Here is a 24,757-nt window from a genome sequence, read left to right on the forward strand (position 1 = left end):
TCACTTGTTTTCAAGCAGTGGCTTCATCACCTAATGATGGTTCTTTTTTTTCTTCTTTCTCAGGATTCTCAGTTGCTCACGTTTGAGGAAGATGACCCACCAGAACCACTTGAGCTGGCAGTTAAAGAAGTTATTAGTGTTGTAAAGTCAGCTGAAGAGAAGGTAAACTTTGGATTCGTTGTGTTCCAGTGGGGCAGGAAATGTTAACTTTTATTAGCGTCAGTGGGAGCTTTATTTGTCAATACTCCTGTACCCTTGCCCTGCGTTTGCTCAGGCTGGTAAGAGGCTGCCTCTCTAATAAACCTCTGCATTGATTCACTTCTTTTGCAAGTCACGAGCAGAAGGTGCTCCAGGGCTTCTACCAAATGAACAATAACCAGGGTTATGCCAAGTTTATGGGTACGCCCTCAATGAGCTCACAGAGCAGAGCCCTCTCCCCCACATCCACAGTCCTTAGGATGGTTCCCCATCCTATTGCTGAAGTGTGGGGTGGGGACTCCACGAAGAAAGAAAGAAAGAAAGGGGCATTTCTCCTCCGGGACAGGAAAACATCCTTGTCTGCCTCTTGCTGTTTGTGTGGCTGATGACAGGTTTGGTTCATAAGTGGGAGCTGAGTAAGGATCATTGGAAGAGGTGCAAAGTCCTGGGGGTGAAGTCTTGACTGTGCTGAATCCTGTGAGGAGCAAGTGATTTCTTTCTTCCTCTCCCACTGCACATACTGGGAGGTGTTTTAGTGCCTGTGAAATTAAAATAAGGCAGAATGTGGCTCTTAGAACAGGGCAAAAATGCATTAAAAGGGAAAAAAGATCTATGTATGCTTATTATTATTCTGCATTTTTGTCCTAGTGACTGTAAGTGCTACTTACATCCGAGCTTGTGCTCAGCTTTAGGCACCTGCATCAAATTAGCCTGCAGCTTTTCTTTTAGTTTTGCTCTGTTATTTTGCTTTGCTTGTCTGATTTAGATGTTAAGCAGCTCTACTATGATTCCTCTGAAAACTATGCATGCTTATCTGCCTGATACACAACTTAGAGGCACACCCTGACTGGTGGCAGCTGGGGGATTGTGAACTTGTAAAGTTGTTTGTGCACTTGTTTTCTCTCTTTTTATTTGGTAGATTGATTGTTTTTTTTTTTCCTCCCAGAAATGGGGCTGGAGAGACTGGATTTAGTGAGGCTGTAGAAGTGGCACAAGTGTTAACTCTGTGCCACTGGAAGACACCACGATGGGGAATTGTAAGGACAGGGGGCTGCTGGGTCTGAAAGGGATGTGCTGTGTAATGTGTGAAGCCAGCACCCGAGGGAGATCTGCTGCAAATAAAAGCTGGCAAGTAACAGCACAAGAAACTGTTGTCTTGCAGTGCAGTGTTTCTAAAACATTGCTGAAAATTGGGCAGAGCTGCAAGGGTTGGACTTGATGATCTCGGAGGTCCCTTCCAACCCGGCTGATTCTGTGATTCTGTGAAATGTGTTTTCATGGGAGATGGCCAGGAGGAGATCTGGGTCTGCTGGCTGCCCTTGGGCAGTGAGAGCATCATCATCTCCAGGCTAACACTGGTGCCAGGACCAAGGCACAGTGCTGCAGTCCTGGGTTCCCCTGAAGTCTTGTCGTACCCAGGGAACATTCTGCTGCAGTCCCCAGCTAACCTGGGTGTTGTTTACCTGTAGGTTCTGACTGCCATAGCAGGGAGGTAAGTTAGTGCCCACAGTACCCTGTGGGCACCTTTCCCTGCTGTGGTGAAGTTTGGGCAGCAGGAAGGAGTAGGCATTGACTCCCTGGCAGCCTGAATCCAGGGAACTTCTCTCCCGTACCTGTGGCTTTGGAATCCTCCGCCCTCCCTTGTGCAGTCTCTGGTCCTTCTCTCTGACCTTTGGTTGAACCATTTGAGCATGTTAATCGAGCTGTCCCACTGCAGACAGCAATCTAGTGTGGTTTCAAAGCAGCTTAAATATAAGCACATTTAAAAATTTATTCGACTAAACCAGGTTTGCTTTCATCCTCTGGGTTGTGCTGAACTGTTCCAAAAAACCCATTTCTATAGCCTTGTGCACAGCTGCTGGAAGAATTTCTCTAAATTATTCTTATTCCTTCAGTTAAGGTTACAAGCTGAGTATTTATTTGAATTTCAGTGTATAATAACCTCAGAGTGGCACTCTGGTAGCTACTTTCCCTTCTTCCTTAGTTGCATACCTTTCTCTAAACACCTCAGGAGTTCTTTTATATGATAATTGTCTCTTACATATTCCTCAGGTAATACCAGGGTCCAAAGGGGTTTATTGTGGTGTTTTCTTTCGCCCCCCTCCCTTGCTCTTCAAACTCTTGGTATTTGCACATGAAATTGAAATCTCTCTTTGCAGTTTGTCCAAACTCAAGCTTCTGGTAGATGTTTGTAAGTCTCTACCGGTGTGACTGGCTCTGGATGCAGTTTGTGACCACGTGCTGTGTGTTTGTCAGTGTTGTAGCATCCCACAGAGCTCTGCACTTGCCTGAGGCATCAGCTCACACAAGACTCTTTTCCTGCAACCTGTTCAGCGTGCTGCTTTACTTGTGATCTGTATGGCAGGAGCGTGTGGGTGCCTTGGCTCAGCAGCCAGGGTTTGATTTATTGCACGTCGTTTCAAATATGACTTAGACCTTGCATCAGAAGGGTTGTGGCCATCAAAGGAAGCAGAGGATTGAGGGTGAGGGATCAAAATAGCAGTAAACATGGGATGTGCAGTGCTTTCATGCAGCTGTGTGCTGATAAGAGGCCTCTATCAGGTGGGTGGTCCTCTGTCCTCTTGTGTGCTGGGCCATGGAGCACAGCCAGGTGATGAGCCTGGGGAGTCTTGCTCCAAAAAAACAGCCAGGCAGACTGTAATTATTATATTACTGCTGTCAGCCCTGTTTATGACCAGGACACGGGCTGGCACCTGCAGTCCTTAGGTATGTACCCACTGTCCTGGCCTTGAAGAAGCTGGAAGTGGTGAAACTGTGTTTGCTCCACAGTGAAATGCTGCAGACACGGTTGGAATGCTGCTGCTTCTCAGCTTGGCCAAAGCTGTTGTGATGGGAACAGAGCTGCTCTGTGGCTGAAGGTTACACCACACTGCTCCTTGATAAAGCCTCTGTTTATGCGTCGCCTTCACTCCCAGTTTTGGGCCGGAGCCTAAATATATAGAATGAAGTGGCCTGTTTTCATTGTGTGGTATTGGTTGTTTTGTTTTAATAAAGTAAACATTAGGAATATTCTTAGCTATTTCTGCCAGCCTTTCCATTAGTGCAGTCTGTTTCCAGAGGATTTGAACTTCACAACAGCGACAGCAACAAAAAAGGCAACGAAAAGGAAGATTCTCTTGCTGGGGACTTGGCACAGAGGGTTTGGATGGAGCAGGCAACCACAGAATTCTTCTTTCTTTTTCTGCTTCATGCTTAACTGGAAAGGGATAAAATTTCTTCAGAGTGCCATTCCTTTAATGAGTGATAATAAGTTGCTATATTGTCTTTTACCTCCAATTTTGCTTGACAAGCTGTCCCAGAGCTTTGCTGCTTCAATGACTGGGGGTTTTTTTTACAAACCTAGGTGGAATTATGGCCCATGCAGCTTTTATCTTTTTTTTTTTTTTTTTTTTTAGTTTCTGTACGAGTATAACCCTTTATCCTTACTGTGTTTACTCTTCTTCCATGGTTCTTGCTGTCAGTAAATGTATTGTGAAGGAATTGTATTTCCTTCCAGCTTTTGTTTAGCTTGGCTACATAAGTTGCTCCTTAAGTCTGCTTTCACAACGTTGTCCTGGCTCATAAGTCTCTCCATTCACAGCAGCAGCTCCAATTAAATCCATGTTCTTGAACTTGGTGGTTGAAGTGACACACAGCCCTACAGGTGAGGTCTCACCGTGCAAGGAGATAGCATCTTTTAGTCCCTGAAAGTACTTCCTTGAGGGGTTTTAGGCTCCAATCTGCCTCCTGTGGCTGCTTCACACTGTGACTGATTTGTTGCATCCAGGTCTCTCTCCCTGTGGTGTTCTCCCAGTGATAAGATGTTCTCTGTGTGAGTAGTAGTTGTTAATTCTTACACAAACACACACACCGCATATTTTGTATTGCATTTCTCTCCTACATTTCAAGGTTTTTCAGCTTTCCTGTGTGATGTCCTAGTCTTCCTTTATGTTGCTGTTTCCTAGCTTGCTTTCCTGAGCATCACATTTTCTTTCAGGTTTCTCCTGAGGGATTTTGGATGTTAACTATGCAATAGGTTTGATACCTGACAGGCTCCTTTGTAACTTGTTTCCAGCTTTCACCTCCTTGCTCGCTGTCCTCTCCCTATTCAAAAGCACATCCCCATTCCCCTTAACCTGGGAATGACAGACACAACAACACAATGATCCAAGGTACTTCAGAAGTGGGTGTCTTGTCCAAGGAGCACATCAGGGTGGGGATTTGTTTGCTTCCCAGGAGATGATACTGGTTTTGGCACTGTCAGGTAGCCTGTCTTGTCTTGGGTTGCTACTGCAGATGTGTGTGGGCCTCCTGAAGGCTTTTGCCACATCTGCTGGCTTGGCACAGGGATCAGGGATGCCTCAGCACCCCCCCACAGGTACATTCTGTCTCTGCAACTGAATTGCTCTCCAAGCTACTGTAGCACAAACTGGCAAACTTCTCCTGGGGTTCATTGTCTCCTGCTGGCCTCTGTGTCTTCAGCTGTGCTGTCCCTCAGATGGTTTGACAAGACTTGCATGTTAGTGAGGCCAAACCAGCAGGTCTGTTTCTGGTGTTTATTTATTTCCCCCCTTCTGAAGTGTGAGGACTGCTTCCTGTCCTTGCACCGTTTGATGCTCACTTAACTTGATAGGTGGATTGAAAATTCTCCCTGTCCTGTCTCCTTGTACTCCCTGCTTGTTTGTTTTACTCCCTCTCCCCTTTTTTTTCCCGCATACTTGAATTTGTATGTGTCGGTCTCAAAGGAGTGGATAAATTCATGTTTTATCAGTTTCTGCCTTGTTTCTGTGGCTGAGCTGGAATCTCTCTCTCCTGCACTCATTCCATCACTCACCCTGCCTTCACCGTGGTGTTTGCCATCAGGTTGAAAACTGACTTGAGGTTGTCTCACTGCATTTGCAGGCAAATTCACTTTGATACCAGCTCCTAAAAATCCACACCTACCTGTGCCTGGGTTAGATATTGCATTTGTCTTCTCTCCTTCATTTGGTCTGTGTCACATGGTAAACTGGGTGAAGAGGGGTTGGTGAAGAAGCTGGAGAAACCCCCTCAAAGAATTTAAAACATTGGCTCTGGTAAACAAAGAAAATCATGTAATTCTTCTTCTGAACAGCTCAGTGTTAATGAATATCAAAAGGCACAAGTTTCTGCCTGGAAAAATTATCTTATGGTGGTGTTTTAAGCCAAGCACACAAACTGTCTGTGTGGCCATTGAGAAGATAAGTTTTCCATGCCAAAAAAGAGCCTTCCCAGAGAAATATGGGAGAAATATTTCTCTGGGAGAAATATGGGAAATGGTGAGGATCCTAAATCTGATCCCTATGGTTGAGATCAAGGCAGCTTTCACTGTGTGGTTGCCTCACGGTGAATACTAATTTTCTTGTGAAAATGTTATATGTTTGTACTACTTACATACTGGTGAGTAACCCCGAGTAACCTGTTCTTTCTGTAAATAAATACCACATGCTGTGAAACTGATTTCCTTCCAGAAAACAACAACAAAAAAAAGGCAATCAAGGTCTGTACTGCTGGGGGTTTTACACACACGTGTGATGTGGTCAAGGCCTGGGGAAGGTGAAGAAGATCTTCCCCATCAGGACTGTCAGAACTTCTCCCCTCAGCTCAGGGAGGGAACCTGCTGCTGCCCTTGGAGAGGGGAGGGAGGAGTAACAAAAAGGGAACCCACAGATTGTTGGGGTGCCAGTGCCAAAGGTTAAACCTCGAGGTGAGAGGACACCACGTGTGAGGAGCAGGGGCAGCACGGTGCTTCTTGAGATGAAGCAACTTCTGCTGCTACTTCAGGAAGGAATAAAAACTGAGGTTTTGCAGCTCTGTCCAGAGGAACTGCAAAGGGAAAATGTCAAGATACAGAGGGGGAGGGCAAAGCAAGGGGAAGGGTTTTAATAGCTGTGAGTGCACAAGTTTGGACACTCGAGTTGCTCAGAAAATTAGTCTTGCTCCAACTGTAGTGCTTTTTCAGTCTCCTTGTTTATCTGGAAGAGAATTGTTTTCAGGATAATTGTACTAACAGTTTTAGATACCTGTAAGCAAGCTGTGTCACAGCACCTGCAGCTCACTGGGGGACAAAGCCCAGTTGGGCCACGCTGGCCCCATCGTGGGCCAGCGTGGCCAGGGGTGGAGAGGGGAGGCTGGAGGGTGGTGAGGAGGCAGCAGGAATAACCCTGGTATGGGGGTGATCACGTGCCAGGAGTCAGCTGAGTATGGGAAGGGATGGCAGAGGACTGAGGAGGAGCAGGGACACAGCCTTGCAGGCAAAGGTACCCGGGGAAGGGCTGGGAACCCCTTCCGTGGGAGATCCCCAGAGCACATGGAGAGACCTTGGCTGGTGATGGGGTGTTTGTGCCAAGAGAGGTGCTGGAGGGGGAAAATACCTTGATCTTGGTTTCTTTGTGCTGCTACTTTACCTCCTTAGAAGGTCTGTCTTGCCCAGATGTAGGATCACAAAAGAGAGCTGGGGGTGACCCCTCCAGGAGTCCAGAATTAGCAGGTCCCAGCTGCTGTGCAGGGCTTAATTTTTAAAGAGCTGCTTGTTATAAAAATGAATGGTTTTCTAGACACTAAACCACAAAGTGTTGATGACTGGGGATGTCCCTGGTAAGTGGAGTGGGAGAGAGAGGAACATAAATGAAGTTGAAGGGCAACTCTCTTCCCATTCAGGTTCCTCTGGATGTCTGTCCTTCCTCTTTCTCTCCCCTGTCGACCAGAAAGGGATGCTTTGCCTGATCATCCCTTCTCCAGCTCTTCATCTGTGCAGAGAAAATGAGTTTGAGGAAGCAGGTTGGATGGGGAGCATGGGAGGGAGAGGAACACAGCACAGAAAGCTTCAGTATTTGTCTTTGTGTGACTCCTGGGAAAATTGGCCTTTATGTTTCTGCTCTGGTCTATCAAAGTCATCTACACTTCTAAAGGAATGTCACTTAACGAGGGAAACAATAGTTGTGGTCTCTTTAATCAACTTCTCACCACTTATGGCAGGATCTTAAATGGAAACAAAGTGGCTTTCTCTTCAAATTCTAGCCCAGAATTCTACTGCTTTCAGTATTCTGACCCCTTTATCCATCCTGATCCCAGAACAAAGGGATTCAGCTGATACAAAGATATGTTATTTTCCATTTACAAACATGGAACCACTCCTTTTTCTGATTGGATTAAAAAAATAACACGTCTGTACCTGAAGACCACAGTTATTTTATTAGAAGTGAGGGCAGAAGGGGAGTAGGACTTAGTAGATGTCTTGGCAGAAAATAAATTCATCAAGGAGACTAAAAGTGCAAACCCTACTGGTTTGGGCTTTGAAGCTAAAGGTAAAAATATTTTTAAAAAACAATTCAGCATCTCTTGACAAAGTGTAGAAAGAAGAATGAAAGTTCCACCACCTTCGTTGTCTGTTTCCATGCTTTACTTGGAATTAAACATGATTAAGAAACAAGTGGCACATAAACTCTCTGGCCACACTTTTTTTTTTTTTTTAAAGCATTAATCAACCACATACCTGGCAAGCTTGGCTCCTGGACATCCAGAAATTCCAGATGATTGGCTCTGCATCACATGTGCAGCAAGTCCAACTTGTTTTGCATGCGCTGAACTTCCTGTGGATGTGTGGATGAAATGTGCATGGATGATAAACCACTGCATTTAGGACATGCAAGTGTCAGCAGCTTTTGCATCAGGCCTGTCCTTTTTGCTCCTCTTCCCTCTAAAAAGAGGGAAGAACCTGCTTATTTCTGAAGTCTTCCAAGAGCCACCATGTCAGGCCCTCATGAATGGGGTGATTCTGTGTTTCAACTCAGCTAGAAGTAAAATAAGCAGTTGAGCTCTTCATTCCTGTTAGCTATTAAAAATACCTTACAATCTTTTATATTTTACCATAATAGTGGGTGTTCATGTTGATTGTATGGGATTAATGTCAGAAATCAATTCTGAGGGAATTTAGACTTTGGGAAAGGGGAGAGGTGAGCTCTCTCTATTTGTCCACTTCTGAACTATAATTTGCAGAAGACAAACCTGAAAAGGCAAACCCTGTTGCTCGTGGGTGTGGTTGGGATTTTTATTTGTCATCTTTGCCCCCCCACCCCCTGCTCCTTTGTAATTAAGTCTCTACCTTAATGGTTGTGCTCTGAAACCCTTGATGATGCTCTGGTCAATCCTTAAAACGTACCCTAGAGAGCCCAGGGAGACGAAATATATTTAAGGAGGGGACGATAAGGATCTTCCAGAAGGAACATGATTCACTTTAAAGCCTTCAGCTTCAATTCCAGTGCCCATAAGTGGGGCAGTGAGTGCACAAACACAGTTTAATAGCATCATGCAGAGTTTCTGTCAGACAGATCTCGCAGCGAGTTAATTTGTCTGCGCATTGCATTGACCTGATTACCTTCGCCTGAGTCAGTCTAAGGAGGGCTCAGCTGTCCTTTCCAGTGGAGCTGTGGGGACAGTAACCACAGAGGAGGGTCAGTGACAAGCAGATGTCTCCAGCCAGCAGGTCTGGTTGCAAAGTGATGGTGTCTCTGTGGTGTAATGAATGTTTTCCGACTTCTATCCTTGGGGGCTTTTCCTGTGCCGCCAGCCCGCACACTCCAGGAATTTTGCCTGGCAGCTCCAGCAGCCCAGTCAGTTTGCAGAGGAGAGGGAGGAAAAACTGTTTGGTGTTTGTAAACTCAGTGTGATAACAAGTTAAATTACTGCTGGTAAAAGTGAGGGAGTGGACTCAACAAAGTCTGTTGCAGTCTGGTGGCATACAGAGTTTTCCCAGATGTTTAGTTTTGACACCAAATTTCAGGACCTTTCTTGGTCTGGCCAAAGGCTTGAATAAACTTTTGAAGGCTCCTGTTCTTTCCCATCCCCCTGGGAACTGGAATTACTCAGGCAAAATCCTCTTCTGTAGCAGCAGGGTTATGCCAAGGTTTCACATTCGCAGGATACCACTAAACTAAAGATTGTTTGGTGAAACCAGCTGTCCTGTGTCAGGCTACTTAGTTCTGAGCAGAAGAGGAAGAAGAACAAACATCTTTGTCTCCCTTATGCAAAACTGCCTCTTTGAGCTTTTAATATCTAGATACATGAAATTGAAAGGAATCTTTGTCAGGTGAGGAGTTACTTTTGAATTAGGTAATAATACAAAAGAAATTTAGAGAAACAGCATAATTTGCAGGCATTAAATTTCATGTGCAGAATTGAACACTGGAACTACATCTTTTTAGAAGAACGTACAGAAGGGAGAAGGAACATTCATGAAATTGCTTACGAATTTCCCACCTGTGGAATTTGGCATAATTCTGATAGCCTGAAGTCCTTCCTTAGTTCCTATCTTGCTTTCACCAAACCTTCTGAAGACTAACTTGTTTTTCTCTTCCTTTGTTTCCCCTTGCCCTTTTTACTTCTTTAGGTGGTTTCTTGCAATGTTGTGGGGGATTCTGTAAGGTTTGTTGTCGCTGTCTCTGACCCTTCGCCCGCGGCCGCCGAACCTCAGTCCTACAGTGTGAAACTGTCTCCACTTCACTTGCAGGTAAAGGGTTCCTCTCTCTTCCCTTTGTTTTTGTTACATTTCATCCCGCAGCTGTTTGCAAACTGCATAATTCACTTGTGTTAACTCTGGTAAAACATTTAGTAACGTTACACTTTCCCTCTAGGGCAAGTGGTAAATTCATAAATTATGCCGCCTCTTCAGGAGGCTGTGGATAAATAACATGTTGGGTAGAGTAGTCAGATGTATAGAACAGTTCTCTTTTTTGACTGGCATGCACTCACAAAGATTAAGCACCTTCTGCCTTCTTGGATTGTCACTTTGAAGTTACTTATAACATTCTTCCTTTGTCAAGCCTTAATATGGGGCTTGGCCTGCAATTTCTCTACAGGACACTCCAATAACTGCTTTCTTATCCACAGCTCCAGCTCTCCGTGAAAGACAAAGGAGAAGATGTCAAAGTTGAGTGGTTCCTCATTAACACCAATGAAATCAACTTTGAAATCCAGCCAGCAGTGCAGGAGGTCAGTCAGTAATTTTATTTGTTGTAGTGGTAGAGAACATGGGTCTCCCTCCCTTTGGTCCAAAACGTAGTGTAAAGCCTCTGCCATGGCTCAGTCACCAAACCCCTCCATCTCTGAAATCTGGGGGCATCTGTAGAGATTACTGGGGCATTAGAGATAACTCATGTCTGTATTTGATGGACAAATAACTTTGCAAACATTTTTTGTCCAAATTCAAAAGTGTCTGAAAAATGTCTGTTCTTAAATACTTTCTCTCTGAGCACTTCTAAAATAATTAAAAAACCCAGTTGTAATGATATCCCCATCAAAGCAATTGCAAAGTTCCTCCTTCCTTAATTTAAACCAGTTTTGAAATCTGGCAACAATAGTTCACAAATGGCTGTGAAAAAATACAGTTGTTTAAGGAAATGATGGGACGATCTAAAAATATTTTGATGCTTTTGGAATTGCACCTTATCTTTGTATATAAACAGCTGATTCGTTAGGGATTGTTTTACTGGGACCTCCCCTGAAAGAGTTTCTTCATGGCTGAGATTCTCTTCTGCCTTTGACCCTTCACAATTATAATTTTTTGGCATAAATGTGGTGACTTAAGCCTTTCTTACAACAGAGGGTGAAGACGTTTGTGTTTTGTGAAGTTGCTTTTCAGACTGAAGGCCTTGTTAAAAAATAAGTTTATTGTAGAGCTGCTTCTGAAGCCCTGTACTGAATGCCCTCATTTATTGCCACAGCTTTTGTACGCAAATATGTGAAACTCATAACTAAAGACAGACAAGTCTTTTGAAGTGTGCTTTAATGTAGATTTTACTGCGCACACATAGCAGTATAAATGACCCTCACGTGCTGGGGTGACATGCTGATTATCCACATATTGAACAGTCATTAAATTATTCCTGACAAACACAGATGACTCTGCAGTCACTGGACTTCACAAACCAGCTTTTTGAGAGGTGCCCAAGTCCGGCGTTGCAGGGTTGCAGCTTGTTATGCTTTGCCCACCTTTTTAGAATGAGCCTGTTAAGTTCTTAATAGTTAAAGGCTTTATTTTCCCTTTGAAGTTTCTATTAGCACTCAGGGAAGAGGGGAGGCAATAAACAAAGATCTAAAACCTGTGAGCAACCTACACCTCAGAAATTGCTTCAGCTCCTAAACTTAAGCGTCAGCTTTTGTGTCCTGGTTTTTTTTCCTCTTTGGGAAGCAAGATCGTGTGTACAAATAAATACCTGTAATTACTTGTGATTATCTACACGGAGGTTTTGTCATCACACAGGCTGGGTATAACAACCCATTTTCTGTTGATAATGGCTGGGTGAACCTGAGCTGTGTTTGGCAACCTGGCTGACTCGGGTTTGCATGACTTTCTGAGTAAGGATGGCTAAAAATGAGGTTGGGCTGACAGGAGGCTCTTTAATTGATCTCTTTTCCAAGTAACTATGGAAACAACAGAAAATACCTATGGGTAGAAGTCCAGTGACTGTGGTTGTTGTTGTTTCTTTTAAATAACAAATGTCAGAAAAGGTTGATGGCAAAGCAAGTGGCAGCCAGGATTTTAGAATTTGATTTGTTCATCAAGCAGTGTTAAGGTAAAGGCAGGGGAGGGAAATTACCTCCAAAACAGTGAGGACTAGCCACAGTTTATCTGCTTATTTAAACAACTTAAGTAATGAAATTGCTGAAACGGAAATTGCTTTAAACAGCCTAATTTACTTAAATCTTTTTTAAAGTAGACAAGTATTCTCTGCAAGTTGCAGAGGTGCCTCTTTCCTTGGCTCCTGTTTGAGGGAGCACGGTGTGAGTACAGCAGAGTTTCTGTGGGACTGGCCAATGCTGTTGTATGTTTTGAACCTGTCATCAAAGGCCAGTTGGGTAAGAAGGCAGTAGTAAAACAGGAATTCTGTACACGGCATTCCTGGGATTTTTATGAAACACCCTAAATGTTTCTGTAACACTTGGGTAATTGGGGAAGGGCTGTTACTCCAAATCTGTTTGGCCTCTTGTGTAACCTCACAACACTAAAGTCTCCCAGTGTGGTATCAGATGGGAAAAGATGGATGAGTCCTCTGTTTTTAGGTCAGATGTTTGTCTCCTACTTCAATCTTTTCAGTGAGAAACCTCACTGAGATTTCTCCTGTGCTGCCTTCAGAGCTGTTGGGTGTCAGACTGTCCCTTCTGGGAAAGCTTAATTTAAAAATCTACTCCCTGTAGGTAGCTGAGCAGAAGAAAATTCCTGAGGAGCATGCTATGGGAAGCAGGCATTCTCCAGGAACACAGAAAGTGCAGGGGCAGGTCACTGTCTTCATACACCTTATCATAGCAGTCATGAAGCTAAGTGTGTAATCAAAACCTGTGGTCTGTTGTGATCCCTCAGAGATTGTGGTGCTAAGCACAGACAGCCATGAGACTTTTTGAATAGGAAAGCTCACGAGCCAGTCCCCCAGAGCATCACGACTACCTGTCCTTGCAGTGCACTTTTTCAGCAAGGTTGAAGACCTCCAGGAGATGCTGTAATATTTTTTGTGTCAGTGCAGCACAGGATTAGTTTCTCCTCAGCTGCTGCAGGCTGGCACAACTCCCGTTAAATCTGTGGAACGGTGCCGATCTGCTTATCTGATGACCTGATCTGCTCCCTCTGTGCAGTGCAGAGCAGCACAAAATCTTTAAAACACCCATCATAAGATAAAAGCTGCTAGTGAAACTTCTGGTTTTGTGGCTAATAGTCTTCCTAGCTCTCAGATCAGCATGTGACTTTTTTAACTGTTTAATTCTAGTTTTCCTTTAATGCATAATATAGAAATTTAAGTAATTCTTTGCATGATCTCTTGTTAAATTCTGTTGTTGGCAACAGAAACCATGTCCCTCTCTGACAAAGTTAATGTTTGATAGCTTTGGTGGTTTAGATACACCAAATTTAATTTTACCTTACCTTCTTCTGAGTTTTGAGAAGCCTGATTGTTTGTTTCCTCCTAGGGACAGGCAGCAGGGACATGTGCAATACCTGAAACGCTCAGAGATGACTTGAAGAACCTCTTTAGCTCAGCTTCTCCATCTGTAGTGTTGAGTGTGAGGCCTGCAGATACAAAGGAGGTTCAGGTAAGTCTTACTCCTGCCAAAATCCTTTGAGAAGCATCCTTCTGCTTCGTGTTTTTATTATATATCCATGACTCGCAAATGAGTAAATTTAAGACCGTTGGGTGATCAGAAACAACTGGAGGAGGTTTTTTGAAACAACGTAGCCTTTGGCAGCGAGGGCTCTGTGATCACACCGCCCCCGTGGCTCTTTGTTGGTGTTACACTCCGTCTCATCTCTGTTCCCCTACATCAGTGTGATACTTTCACGTCAGTGTGATACTTTCACGTGCACAATCCCCCTTGTTCTGCTTGCCTTTTGCAGAATGTACAGAACACAAGCCTTCTCCCTCAGGGCACCAGTCCTCCCAAACCTCCAAGGGCTCATGAACTCAAGCTGCTGGTGAAGAACATCGCGGTAAACCCGACCCATCACCGTGCTGCAGGTAACGCACCCCGTGAGGTGCTGCTCGTATTCAGGCAGGGTTGGATGGTTTGGTTTGGGTTTTTTTCCCCTTTGGGCGAAATAATTTGGCAGTTCTGGGTTACGACCTTCTCTCACAAGGAATTGCTTTACTCTGAGAAACAGACTTCATGGAATCATAGAACGGTTTGAGTTGGAAGGGACCGTAAAGATCATCCTGTTCCAACCCCCCTGCCATGGGCAGGGACACCTTCCACTGGTACCAAACCCCATCCAACCTGGCCTGGAACACTTCCAGGAGCAGGGCATCCACAGCTTCTCTGGGCAACCAGTGCCAGTGCTGACTTAGTCCTGCTTATGCAGGTTTTGGCTTATGCTGTTGGCAGTGACATTGGTTTGATTCAGCGTTATCTTATTTTTTACAGCTGCTTTTCTTTACTTCTGAGCAATTTTCTGGTTTATCTGAAACTCTCCTCCTCTGTGTAAACTCTTCAAAGGTGATCTTTTGTTGTCAGGATTTCTCCCCCTAAGGAAGTACCTCTGGGGGTAGGGGAGGCAGTACCTCTTGCAAGTGGAGACTGAAGCCAGAAAGGAGGTCACTGCCTAGTGAAGTTACTGTATTGATTTTGCAAAGTAGCACCAAGCCTGTCTTATAAGTATTCAGACTTCTCCAAGTGCAGTTAGGCCTCTGTTGCTGATTGAGGCACGAGGAGGAACATTTCAGGTTTTGTCAGCAGAAATACGAATTTGAGGCTCTGTTATTTACAGTCACTAAACAGTTCTGTAACAGTCTTTTTAATGGAAGCTTTTGGCTGCTAAATTAGGCAGGGCACAAGTTTTGGATAAATATATCCTACTTGCTGTACTCCTTTTTTTCAGTTAGACGTAATAGGTTTCTGCCCTAGACTCTTGCATAATGCTGCTTTGCTTATGCTGATTGGAAGTGATTCCCCTAAAAATTTCTGCAGGCTGTTTTTTCTTTTAAAAACAAATTATTTTTAAAGCAATTCTGGAACTGTGTGCTGTGAAATGTCCTCTATAAATAAAACTGTGCTGGAAACTGCAACCTGGTCTAGTGGCAAGTGTCCTTGCCAATGGCAGGGGTTGGAACAAGATGATCTTTAAGATCCCTTCCAACCCAAACCATTCTATGATTCTATGATTTGTTATTACTGTACAATTTTGTAGTGCAAATTAAGCTTTCCAAAAGAGCAAATCATTTTGACTGCATTTAAAAATCATGAGATGAGACACCTTTATGTGCATACAGTGCATGGAACAGAAGATTGACCTTATGAGAAACCTCTCTGCACCTTCCCTGAAAATGAGAGGAAGAGTGGACAATTAACGTGCTCTGTTCTGGGAACACAGATGTTGGGAGGCAAAATCCCCATTTGCTATTGTCAAAGAAGACGAAGGGAATTTCGCTGGTTCCTTAGCAACTCTGGGAGTGTAAACATTTGGAACTGAGCATGAGAAACAAAACTTCACAGCATGGTTTAACTGGTACACTTGAAATCCAGCGGAAATACTGCACAGCTGGAAAGGTGCTATCTGCTGGACATAGCTTGCTGCCTTTTAATTATTGTTCCCTTCCGTTTTCCTGGCCTTATCTTGCCATAATTAATTATCCTGTTGGAACTCTGAGACCCCATAAGAGTGTGCAGTATTTCAGGCCAACCTGCATAGGTACATGGAAGGTTGGAGAGGGGCAGTTTGTTTGTCTTGACCATTTATCATCCATGATAATGATCATAAACCATGGATGATTTATCATAAGCCATGGATGCTAACATGGTTTATAGGAGCTTGTGGCTCTGCTGTTGATGTGTTAGTTCAACTGGTGAATAACCAGTAGCAGAACTGGGCTGTGCCCATTTTTATCTCCTCGGTTTGTGTATGTAAACAAAGATTACCCTAGATTTTGTACTGCATGGTCCACAGGGAATCATCTAGGGCAAAAGTGATTTCTGCTGTTAAGGAAGAAGGTGCCGATTGTTTACACAGGGTGTGCAGGGCAGAAATGCTGCAGTCCCCTGCCGGGTACGGTCGGTGAGTGGCTCTGGTTGTAGTTCCAGGCAGAACTGTGCAGGTCTTTCTGCCCTGGGCTGCTGAGCACAGGACAGGCTGCAGGGACATATGGCTGGGTGAGCAGAAACCACCCCGGGTTCATTAACTCAGGCTCAGCTCACTGGGAAAGCAGCTCAACTACTTACTCCAGGGTCAGCTTGGATCCCAAATAAGCTGTGTGTACACGGTGCTTTGTCTCCTCTAATAACCTTGCCAGGCCCAAGCTGCCTCTGTGCCTGAGACAGGGATGATCCACAGCCCTGAGTCATCAGCAGAGGACAACTGAGAGCTGAAGATAGTAAATATAAACCAGTAAATATTCTGGAGAACTGGAGGCAGCGTCTTTTGTTTGCTTTGCACACAGTCAGTACTGAGCTTTTTTTGTCGCTTTCCTTGATATTTTGGAACTCTGGGTCTGAAATTTTTTTCCGAGGCTGCAAAAGCCTTACAAAAGAAGTTGTTTTAAGAGGAACACATTTTGCAAACTATTTCCCCCTTTGAGCAGCAATATGACTACTCTAATACGCCAATTTGCCGCACTATCAAATTCCAAGATCAAGGCAGAGATAAGTCTGCAGCAGTACTTTAAAATGCCATGAACTTGTTAAAAACCACAGTCCACAGAGCCATTGTGAATTAGCACTGCTGTCATCAGTCACTTGCCAGCAGAGAAAGCTTGTTTCCATGTCCAAATAAACCACTGTGACTATGGTCAGTAGGGACTTTGAAAACTTCTGGGTTTCTTAAGGCAGCTGGAGGCAACTGTGCTCCCTCCCTGCCTCACACCCACACTGCCACCTCCTCACCTTGCTGTCTCCCCACCCTTTTTGATCCCTTTATGCCTTCACTTTCTTGCTTCATGCCAGAATTTAAATTGGGTTGTCATGTTTCACACTGTGTAGAGCAGCACATAAGACGCTGGTGATGCAATGTTGACCTTTGCCATTAATGTCGTCGCTGTACAAACCAAGGGAGGGAATTTATTCTGTGGGAGGGTGAGAAAGTGTTTGCAATAGTCTGTTCTGAAGTGCAGGATGCAATGAAAGGGGTTCTTTGCTTTCTTTTGGGTAAGTGGCCTCTTGCTGATGGAGTATTAATGGCTTGGTTTCTCTTGCCCTCACAGGCAGCACAGACCTCGTGTGTATAGTTCAGTTGAATGACCCTATGCAGAAGTTTTCCAGCTCTGTAGCCAAAAATGCTGCACATCCCTTTTGGAAGGAAGAGTTTATCTTGTAAGTAACTTACCTACTGAGAATACTTTTGCAGTAAAGTATCTTTTTGTACTTGAACTGTACGAGGGAAGAGTGGCATTTTGAAATACAACCAGTTAGGTGACCTCAGAGAAATCTGGAGCTGATGAGGACTTCAGGATATCTAATTACCCTCTGTGTGGACATGAGATCAAGTAGGTCTCTAGATCATCCGTGGTAGATATCACATTCTAGTAAATGACAGCAGTAACAGGCATAATAAATCACCCTGTGCTTTCATACAGTGCCAAAACAAAGTGTTAGCAAGGTTTTGAAGTCACTTTACCTTGAAAACTGCTTTTGAGGGAATGTGATGTCTCTACATTCACTCCCCTCTGAGTGGAAAAAGTAAATGTGCAAAAACGATTGACCATCTGAAAGAATGGTGGCTGTGACTAAAAAGGGAGTGTAAAACTTAACTAGCTTTTTTTATTCCTGTAGAACAAAAATGGGACTTTTGGGCAGCCTACATGGTGTTCTGTGATTCACACAGCTGCTGTAAATAAGGTCAAAAGGGAGCAGTTCTAAAGCTATTTTCATTTTCACTTTCGAACAGCAGAGCAAAAATACCTGGTAGCTTCTGTATGTACAAGTTTAGGAAGGAGGAATCACTGATGGCAGGGTAGGTCAGGGGATGTTCCTTCAGTGGCTTTAAGCACATGCACAGTGAGGCAGAAGCAGCTTTCCAAGGGAATTGTGTAGAGGTGCTGCCATACAACAGCAGACACTGCTTTCTTATTTTTTCTACCAGATTATTAAGGTGAGAGGCACTTCATGTGCAGTGGAGTCTCTCTGGTTCTTTCCGTAGCTTCCCTCTTTCATCTCAGTTCCATTCCTCTTTACAGATATATATAAAAATACATATTTTTTATATGAGAGTAATGCTGCATGGTTTTCTGTGACATTTTTCTTCATTGTCTGGTCACAGCCTGGCATCCACTGGATCTGTTCCTTCTCTTGCAAAGCAGAGATTTAGTTACCAGGAACTGAACCTGTGCCTGTCTGTGCTCTCTTCCTCGAGGAGTGATGTGCTCCTCCTCACCTTTGACCAGTCATCACAAGCTGTACAGGGCTTGGAGAACACCCCTCTGCATGTACAGGGGATGATGATGATGATCAGAAGTCACTACAGTTAGCAAAGAAACAGTGATATTGTAGAACAGCACTGGAAGGCCTCCACCTTTCTGTGTGGCCTGATGGAGGTGTGTGCACCTGGTTCCTGCTGTTCAGTGGAAAACCATCCAGGAAGCTTTATCCCTTCAAGCAACAATTTGTAAGGTCTGATTTTAGTTATGAGCAGCTACAGCTTTGGAAGAAAGCCACAGATCAGACAACCTGCTTCTGTGACACCGTGCTGTGTTGCCATCGAGACCTAAGGATTAACACGATGTGATTTCTTCTCCGTGGTGAGAAGGGGAGAACTGTCCTTCTGTTGCAACTTTCTGTTCTGGAGCATCACAGAGTGCTTCAGCCACCAGTGGGTCTGTGAATCACTTCAGCCATCTGTTGGTGGAACAGCACCCGTGCTCCATGCTGCAGAGCAGACAGGTTCCCAGCAGTTTTGGACAGGAAGTTTGTAAGAATAATACCCTTTCCAACTGAAAGTGCAGACAGAGGGCAGGCAGGATGTGATTAACTTGACTGGAATTTGGCCTTGACACCAGGGATAATGCTGGGGTTTCCACACTGCTTTTCAGAAGTGCATGAGGTAAGCCTGGGGACTTTTACAGATGAGTGATTAGGATTTTGGCAGGATTTTTTCTGAACTTCATTCAAGTTCATGGACACACACCTCTGCCCTTTTCTTTCTTCACAGCCAAAAATATCCACCACTCTGAGGACCAGTGTACTGAACACCATGTCAGGCTCTGCTTTAGCTTTGTGGCAAAAGCAGCAACAAAGTGCTTCCTTTCAAGTTTTGGAGGTGCAGGAGAGGGTGGTAGTGGCAGGGAAAAGCTTAAAATGTGCTGCATAGATGGTGTCCCACAGAATCTAACAGAGGTGGGATGTTTGCAACCAAAAAGACATAGCAAAATAAAATACATATATGCCCTTAGGGTTTTTGGCAGAACACCCACTGAGAAGGTTATAAAATGAAATTTTACTGGAGGGTTCCTCAGTAGGTACCACTTTGCTTCACTGTCTCAGTCAGAGGAAAGGTTTTGTATCTGTTATCTAGTCCATCTTGTGAAGTGCCACATATGCCACTAATTCTGTCAATAGTTCACACTGGTCCTGTCACACAGAAATCAATTCTTGCAGCATCCCTGAGCCTTATTTTGGAAAAGTGATACTGACTCTTCTCACTTAAAACTATAATAACTTTTCTTGCATCTATCCTATTTTTGCAGCTCACTTTCCTGCTTTGACAAGGAAACCCCACAGCTCTGAATAGGTTTTTGGAAGAAGCTGTTCCAGCACCTTGACTTACAAATTTGATCCTTTAGGGGAAAAAAAAAAAGCTGCTTAGTGCTGTGGTGTAGTTGTCAGACCAGGGACCAACACCAGCTTGGAGGGCAGTGGTTGTCAGCTGCTGGGGAGAAGAAGAGCCTCTGAAATTTTAGGAAATTGAACTTGTGCCACAGTGGTGGAGGGAACCAGGCCATGGTTTTCTGACTGTGATCCCTTTAGGGAGGCTTACCTGTGTGCCCAGCAGCCTGGCAGTGCCACCTCCCTGATCAGCAAGGTGCACTTGCTTGGCATTGGAGAGGGCTGAGAAAAGCTGGGGAACAGGGACAAACCTAAGTAGGGAGGAAAATCTGCTTTCCTGCAAAGACCTAACGTGGTTTTGTTTACTTCACAGTGAACTAAGTGCCAAATCAAAAGCATTGCAACTGCAAATAGTAGAAGATGCAAAGATGGATAGTAAGTATTAAGACTGAATGGCTTTGCATGATCAGCTTGTGAGCTTTGCTGACTGTTGACAAGTCCCCTTTTAGTTCTGGATGACCAAACTGATGGTCACATCCATCAGTAACTGTGGACAGAAGAGAGAATACACTGATCAGGTGCCTCTGTCCTGCTCTGGGATAAGGTTACAGAGAATCTTTTGAGTTTCATTCTAGACTCTCAACATACTGAGTCTTCCATGTACTGATATCCTATATTTTTCAGCCTTCTAAACTTCTAACAGATCCACTGTGAGCCTTTTTGGTTTCAAGTTAAGCTTTCGAGGCCTTTCTGTGGCTGAAGGGGAGTCTTGAGTGTTAGTCCTAAATCCTTCTTTTTCAAGCCCCAGAGGCTGCCTAACAATTATCAGGTATAAAACACACTCATTCTGATTATATTGGATTAAATGTAAAAGGGGGCTGAAGCCTTTTTGCTACTTGACTCTGTTGTTGCAGAATTATTTTTAATAATCTAGATATACAGACTTGTGTGATACCTTGCATATGATATGCAGTTATTGGAGGGATTGGAAAGTTAAATGTAGGCACAAGCTTGAAAAAATTTCTGTGATATGGATGCAGTTTTTTATTTTTAACAAAAATGTGGAATCTCTATAAAGTCAACAATTGTATATTGTTTCTTGCACAAAGTTTAGTCTTGCCTGTACCTAAGCATCTTTAACAATGGGTCTTAAAAACAACAGCAGTAATGTTCCACATCCTACTGAGGGTGTGACTATCAGCCTGTTTTCCTGAAGAAAAAGGTCCCAGTGGATTGCACTGACATTTGTCTTCCTGCCCCTCTGCCCCCCCATACCAGCTTAGCTGTTCTTCTTACCAAAATTTGAATAGAAGACTCGAAGTAGAATCACATTAACGAGCAGAGAGCTGAGTAATGTGAATATAATGTAGTTCCCTACTTGTCTTTGAATTTCACAGAAAACTAGGATTTCATCTCTGAAATCATGCAGTACTTTTGCTAATAGTTTGCTATTAAATCTACTGGAGCTGAGAAAAGTCAGGAGAGGAACAAGAGAACTGCTGAACTTGCACTGAAGTTCAAATTGAGAAAGACAATGATGCACCAGTCTAGCAGGAATCAGAGCATTCTCTGGAATGAAAGATGCAGGTGGCTGGTTTTGGGGATTGTTCAAGGACCTGATAGGAATATTTGTAGTTGTTTTCTTTTTCCCTAAGCATTCTGCGTATACAGGGAAAAATAATGGCCAGAAATAGTAGTAAATATTAGTAAATAGTAATATTTAATTTCTCCATTCTTTCCTGTTGCACACTATTAAGCCAGGCTGAGGAACAGTCATAAAATGGAAAGAAAACTGTGAAAAGTGCCAGGTTTCTGCCCCGTGGGGTAGAACCAGTTTCTGCAATTAGCTGCCTGTGCTCTTCCTCCCCTTCTCCCATCTTCCCCCCCCCTTAAACATACTCACAGCTGAGGTGTGCACTGATTTTGTTGATTTTATTTGTTCCAGGTCCTTTATCCGGGAAGGTGACTGTACCTCTGGACTTGTTCAGGAAACAACCCTCTGGCCAGCAAAGCTTTGCCCTGACCAGTGAGGCCAGTGAGGGCAGCTCAGAGCCAGGGCCCGGGCTGGGATCCATCAGTGCAGAGGTACCGCTGGGTTTGGATGGGTTTGGGGTGGATCTTTTGCCTCTGGAAGTACATGCAAGTGCTTATCTTGTGCTTGTGGCTGAGTCAGAGTAGCACACTCTTGATTGTGCAGTGTTTGTGTCTCACCAAATGAATGAGCTCTTGAGTTTGGCTCTTGAGCAAAAACATTGAAGAAGTACTAGGTAGAAATAGTGTCCTTCTTGCTTGACTGTGCTTCTAAGGTGACTTTTTTTTTTTTGTCTCCTTAGTTCTCTTTTATAGAACCCAATGAACTGAAGACAAGGCAAGTCTCCTCCCCAGTGCTGGCCACCAAGATAGAAAAGGATCGCACTGTGATGCCCTGTGGGACTGTGGTCACTACTGTCACTGCTGTGAGAACCAAACCTCGTCTGGAAGGGAGAGCATCTCCCCTGAGCACAGGTGAGGGGGTCCAGTTCTTCCTGTGCTCACTCACAGGGTTATCCACGGGCACAGGGAGAAGTGCTGTGGGGTGGGATAAGGAGAAAGTTCTCTGATGTGTTGGAGTGGGGTTGCTGTTTGTGTCCTCTAGAATCAGGTTTTTAATTTTCAGGGAACCTTGTTCTTACAAGAAGAACAGTTAATGCTTCTTTTAATACACACTGTAAAGCTTCACAGTAGTGTGATAATGCAGAAGACCTGGATTTTGGGGGATGGTTTTTCACAGATGTATCAGACTCTCAGGGTGTTTGCTGATGACAGACCATCCTGTGCCTTCTAACCTTGATCTGTGTTATCACCTCTAATGAAGGTTGGTGTGTGACAAAGTCCTTTTCAGCGTGTCTTTTAGGAGTAGATTTTCCAATTCTTCTTGGGATAAATATGAAAGTAAAACCTGTGAACAGTCTTGATATGAAGTCTCACAAAGATGAGCATTAAGTTGTTCAAGCAGATCTTTTACTTAAGTGGGTGTCATCTAGCATGTTACAGTAGAAGGTTTAAAAACAATAAATTCCTACACTTCACTGGTCTTTTGGGGGTCAGGTTACCATAGAACATGTGTTGAGAATTTGTATTAAACAGCTTTCTCAAACACTTATGTTTTGAACGGACACAACAGGTATAATAAATTCTTATTAATGTCATAAAAAATGTCTCAAATAGGTCAAATAACCAAAAAACTTGGTCCTCAGATTCTCCTGTGAAAACTCCAGTTAAAGTAAAGGTGACTGAAAAGGATTTCTCTGTTGAAGCTCTCCATTCTCACGGTGCTCCAGTCAGCAAAACTTTGTCATCTTCAGACACAGGTAACTGAAATATTCAAAGCTGCTAATGAGGACAAGTCTCTCTCTGCTGCACGTGGGATTAATGTGATCCTGTTAAAATAACAGCCAACCCATATGGCTGCTGCCTGTCAACAGCACTGAGACGTTTGTGTTACAAAGCACTGTGGTTAAGGGATGTGGCAGTCTTGCAGTAAAAAGTCTGGTTTTCATTGGCAATTTAAATTACTGGTTTTGAATAAATAACAATGAGCTGTGGTTTGGAGAGGGGAGGTGACTGCAGAAAAGCCAGGCTGTGTTTTCTCTTACTTTTTAGTGAAAGATTCCTCCTTTCATAAAGGCATGGGGGATGCTGCACAAAATCAAAACCCTGTGACAAGAACATCTTAAGACCATTGTGAAGTCCCCTCTGTCTGAAGAGAAGACAGAGGTTGGACTGATGTAAGGAAGACTGAATTCTCTTCCTAGCCCTAATCCTGGGCTTTTTTTTGGGCTAATGCAAATACCCAATCTTGCTGTGCCTGTTTGTCCACCTTCCTAAGTCACCTGGCATACAGGTGCCTGCACAGTGGCAGGTGGCATTGATAATAACTTTAATTATAAATTCACTTTGAATTGTATTAAACCTGATCTTGACTCTGGGTTGTTTTACCCTTTGAAGCTGCAATTCTGAATCTTCTGCATCATCTTCAGTCCTGTGTGTGGTAACCACTGAGTCTTTTAGTAGCTCTGTGGGCAACAGGAATAAAAGATGTGACTTAGTCTGGCTGCCAACGACACATAATGTGGAGTTAAGATTGCTCTGTAGGGATTTGAGTGGAGATGGGACAATCTGGAGATGATCTAGACTGCTCCTGGCAGGGTCAGAAGGTTTGCTGAGAGACAGAAATGGGGCCAACAAATATGGGGAAGAGCATGAAGCACTAACCATGAATAGCTGTAATAGCACTTGAATCTTTTCCCACCTCCAGGCTAACAAGGGCTGTGATACCATGAAGCAGCCTGGTATTACTGCATCAATTTGGGAAATGTTGAGATAGTGCAGTACTTCTAAGTTGACTCCCTTAAGCCTTTATGATATTAAAGATACAAAAGACTGACTGGAAAACTCATCTGAAGGCAGCTTAGACCCTAATGGTACAGACAGTGTTTTTAATGGGAGTGCAGGGGAATTTCTGTGAAATGTTTATGCAGTACAGCAGGAAGAATTACTCATTAGAAGGAAAGGTTAAGCCAAATAAAAGAAACACAAAGAAGCTTTTGGTATGGCGGTAACTTGGGTAACAGTTGTCATAAACACCATGGCAAAATTGCAACAAGCACTCTGGAAAAGGTGCTGTGTCGGTGCCATAGTTCTAAGTGATGACAGCAATGAGAATTAACAAGTGCCTGGATGGTCTCAGCTCTTCCTGGGGGCTTTGCAGAGCCTGGGGAGATGTAAAAGTAAAGGTTTATGATGAGTGTGCAGACATGCATGTCCCTTTTGCACACATACACTCTTAAATTCCAGGCCTCATCTTTTATTGCATTAATGTCACAGTAACAAAAGACACTGCTCAATTTAATTAACACTGGTGCTATTCCTGCCTCTGTTTTTTGGGGTTTTTTTTTTGCTGTTAAAACTCTTAGCAGAAAAGCTCACCTCAGACAATTAAATATGGGGATTTTTGTCTTGCTGACTTTCTTTGCCTGGTTTGTTCCTCAGCTTGATGAATTATCAGCGTATGTTTTCTGTGCCCAAAGTACTTTGCATTACCAGAATTGGCCATGGTTAAAAATAAATGTGTTTGTCACTAAAGAGCATTTTATAAAGAAGGTTTTATATTCCTGTGCAATGTTTGGAGGGGGAAAAGGGGGGGATGCACTTTATAGGCTTTGGAGGCAGCTGATGAAGAGCAGAGTGACTGACACTTTGCCCTCCCCATCCTATCAAAGTGCCATAGCAAATTTGGAAATGCTGAGCAAGGATGTCTGGAAAAAGAGCA

At 43.8% G+C, this 24,757-nt stretch overlaps 1 protein-coding gene across 2 annotated transcripts in view; it reads left to right on the top strand.

Moving 5' to 3' along the window:
- C2CD2 (C2 calcium dependent domain containing 2) overlaps positions 1-24,757 on the top strand; it is a 34,054-nt gene that overhangs the window by 2,257 nt on the left and 7,040 nt on the right. For both annotated transcript variants that reach the window (XM_027689183.1, XM_027689182.1), the window contains exons 2-11: positions 64-162; positions 9,605-9,724; positions 10,105-10,206; positions 13,174-13,296; positions 13,598-13,718; positions 16,890-16,998; positions 19,820-19,881; positions 21,392-21,531; positions 21,780-21,951; positions 22,683-22,796. In XM_027689183.1, coding sequence (XP_027544984.1) covers positions 64-162; positions 9,605-9,724; positions 10,105-10,206; positions 13,174-13,296; positions 13,598-13,718; positions 16,890-16,998; positions 19,820-19,881; positions 21,392-21,531; positions 21,780-21,951; positions 22,683-22,796 — 1,162 coding nt within the window. The remainder of the gene's footprint in view (positions 1-63; positions 163-9,604; positions 9,725-10,104; positions 10,207-13,173; positions 13,297-13,597; positions 13,719-16,889; positions 16,999-19,819; positions 19,882-21,391; positions 21,532-21,779; positions 21,952-22,682; positions 22,797-24,757) is intronic.

This window comes from Neopelma chrysocephalum, unplaced genomic scaffold, assembly GCF_003984885.1.
Source record: "Neopelma chrysocephalum unplaced genomic scaffold, ASM398488v2 Primary Assembly neopelma1_76, whole genome shotgun sequence".
Lineage (NCBI taxonomy): Eukaryota > Metazoa > Chordata > Aves > Passeriformes > Pipridae > Neopelma > Neopelma chrysocephalum.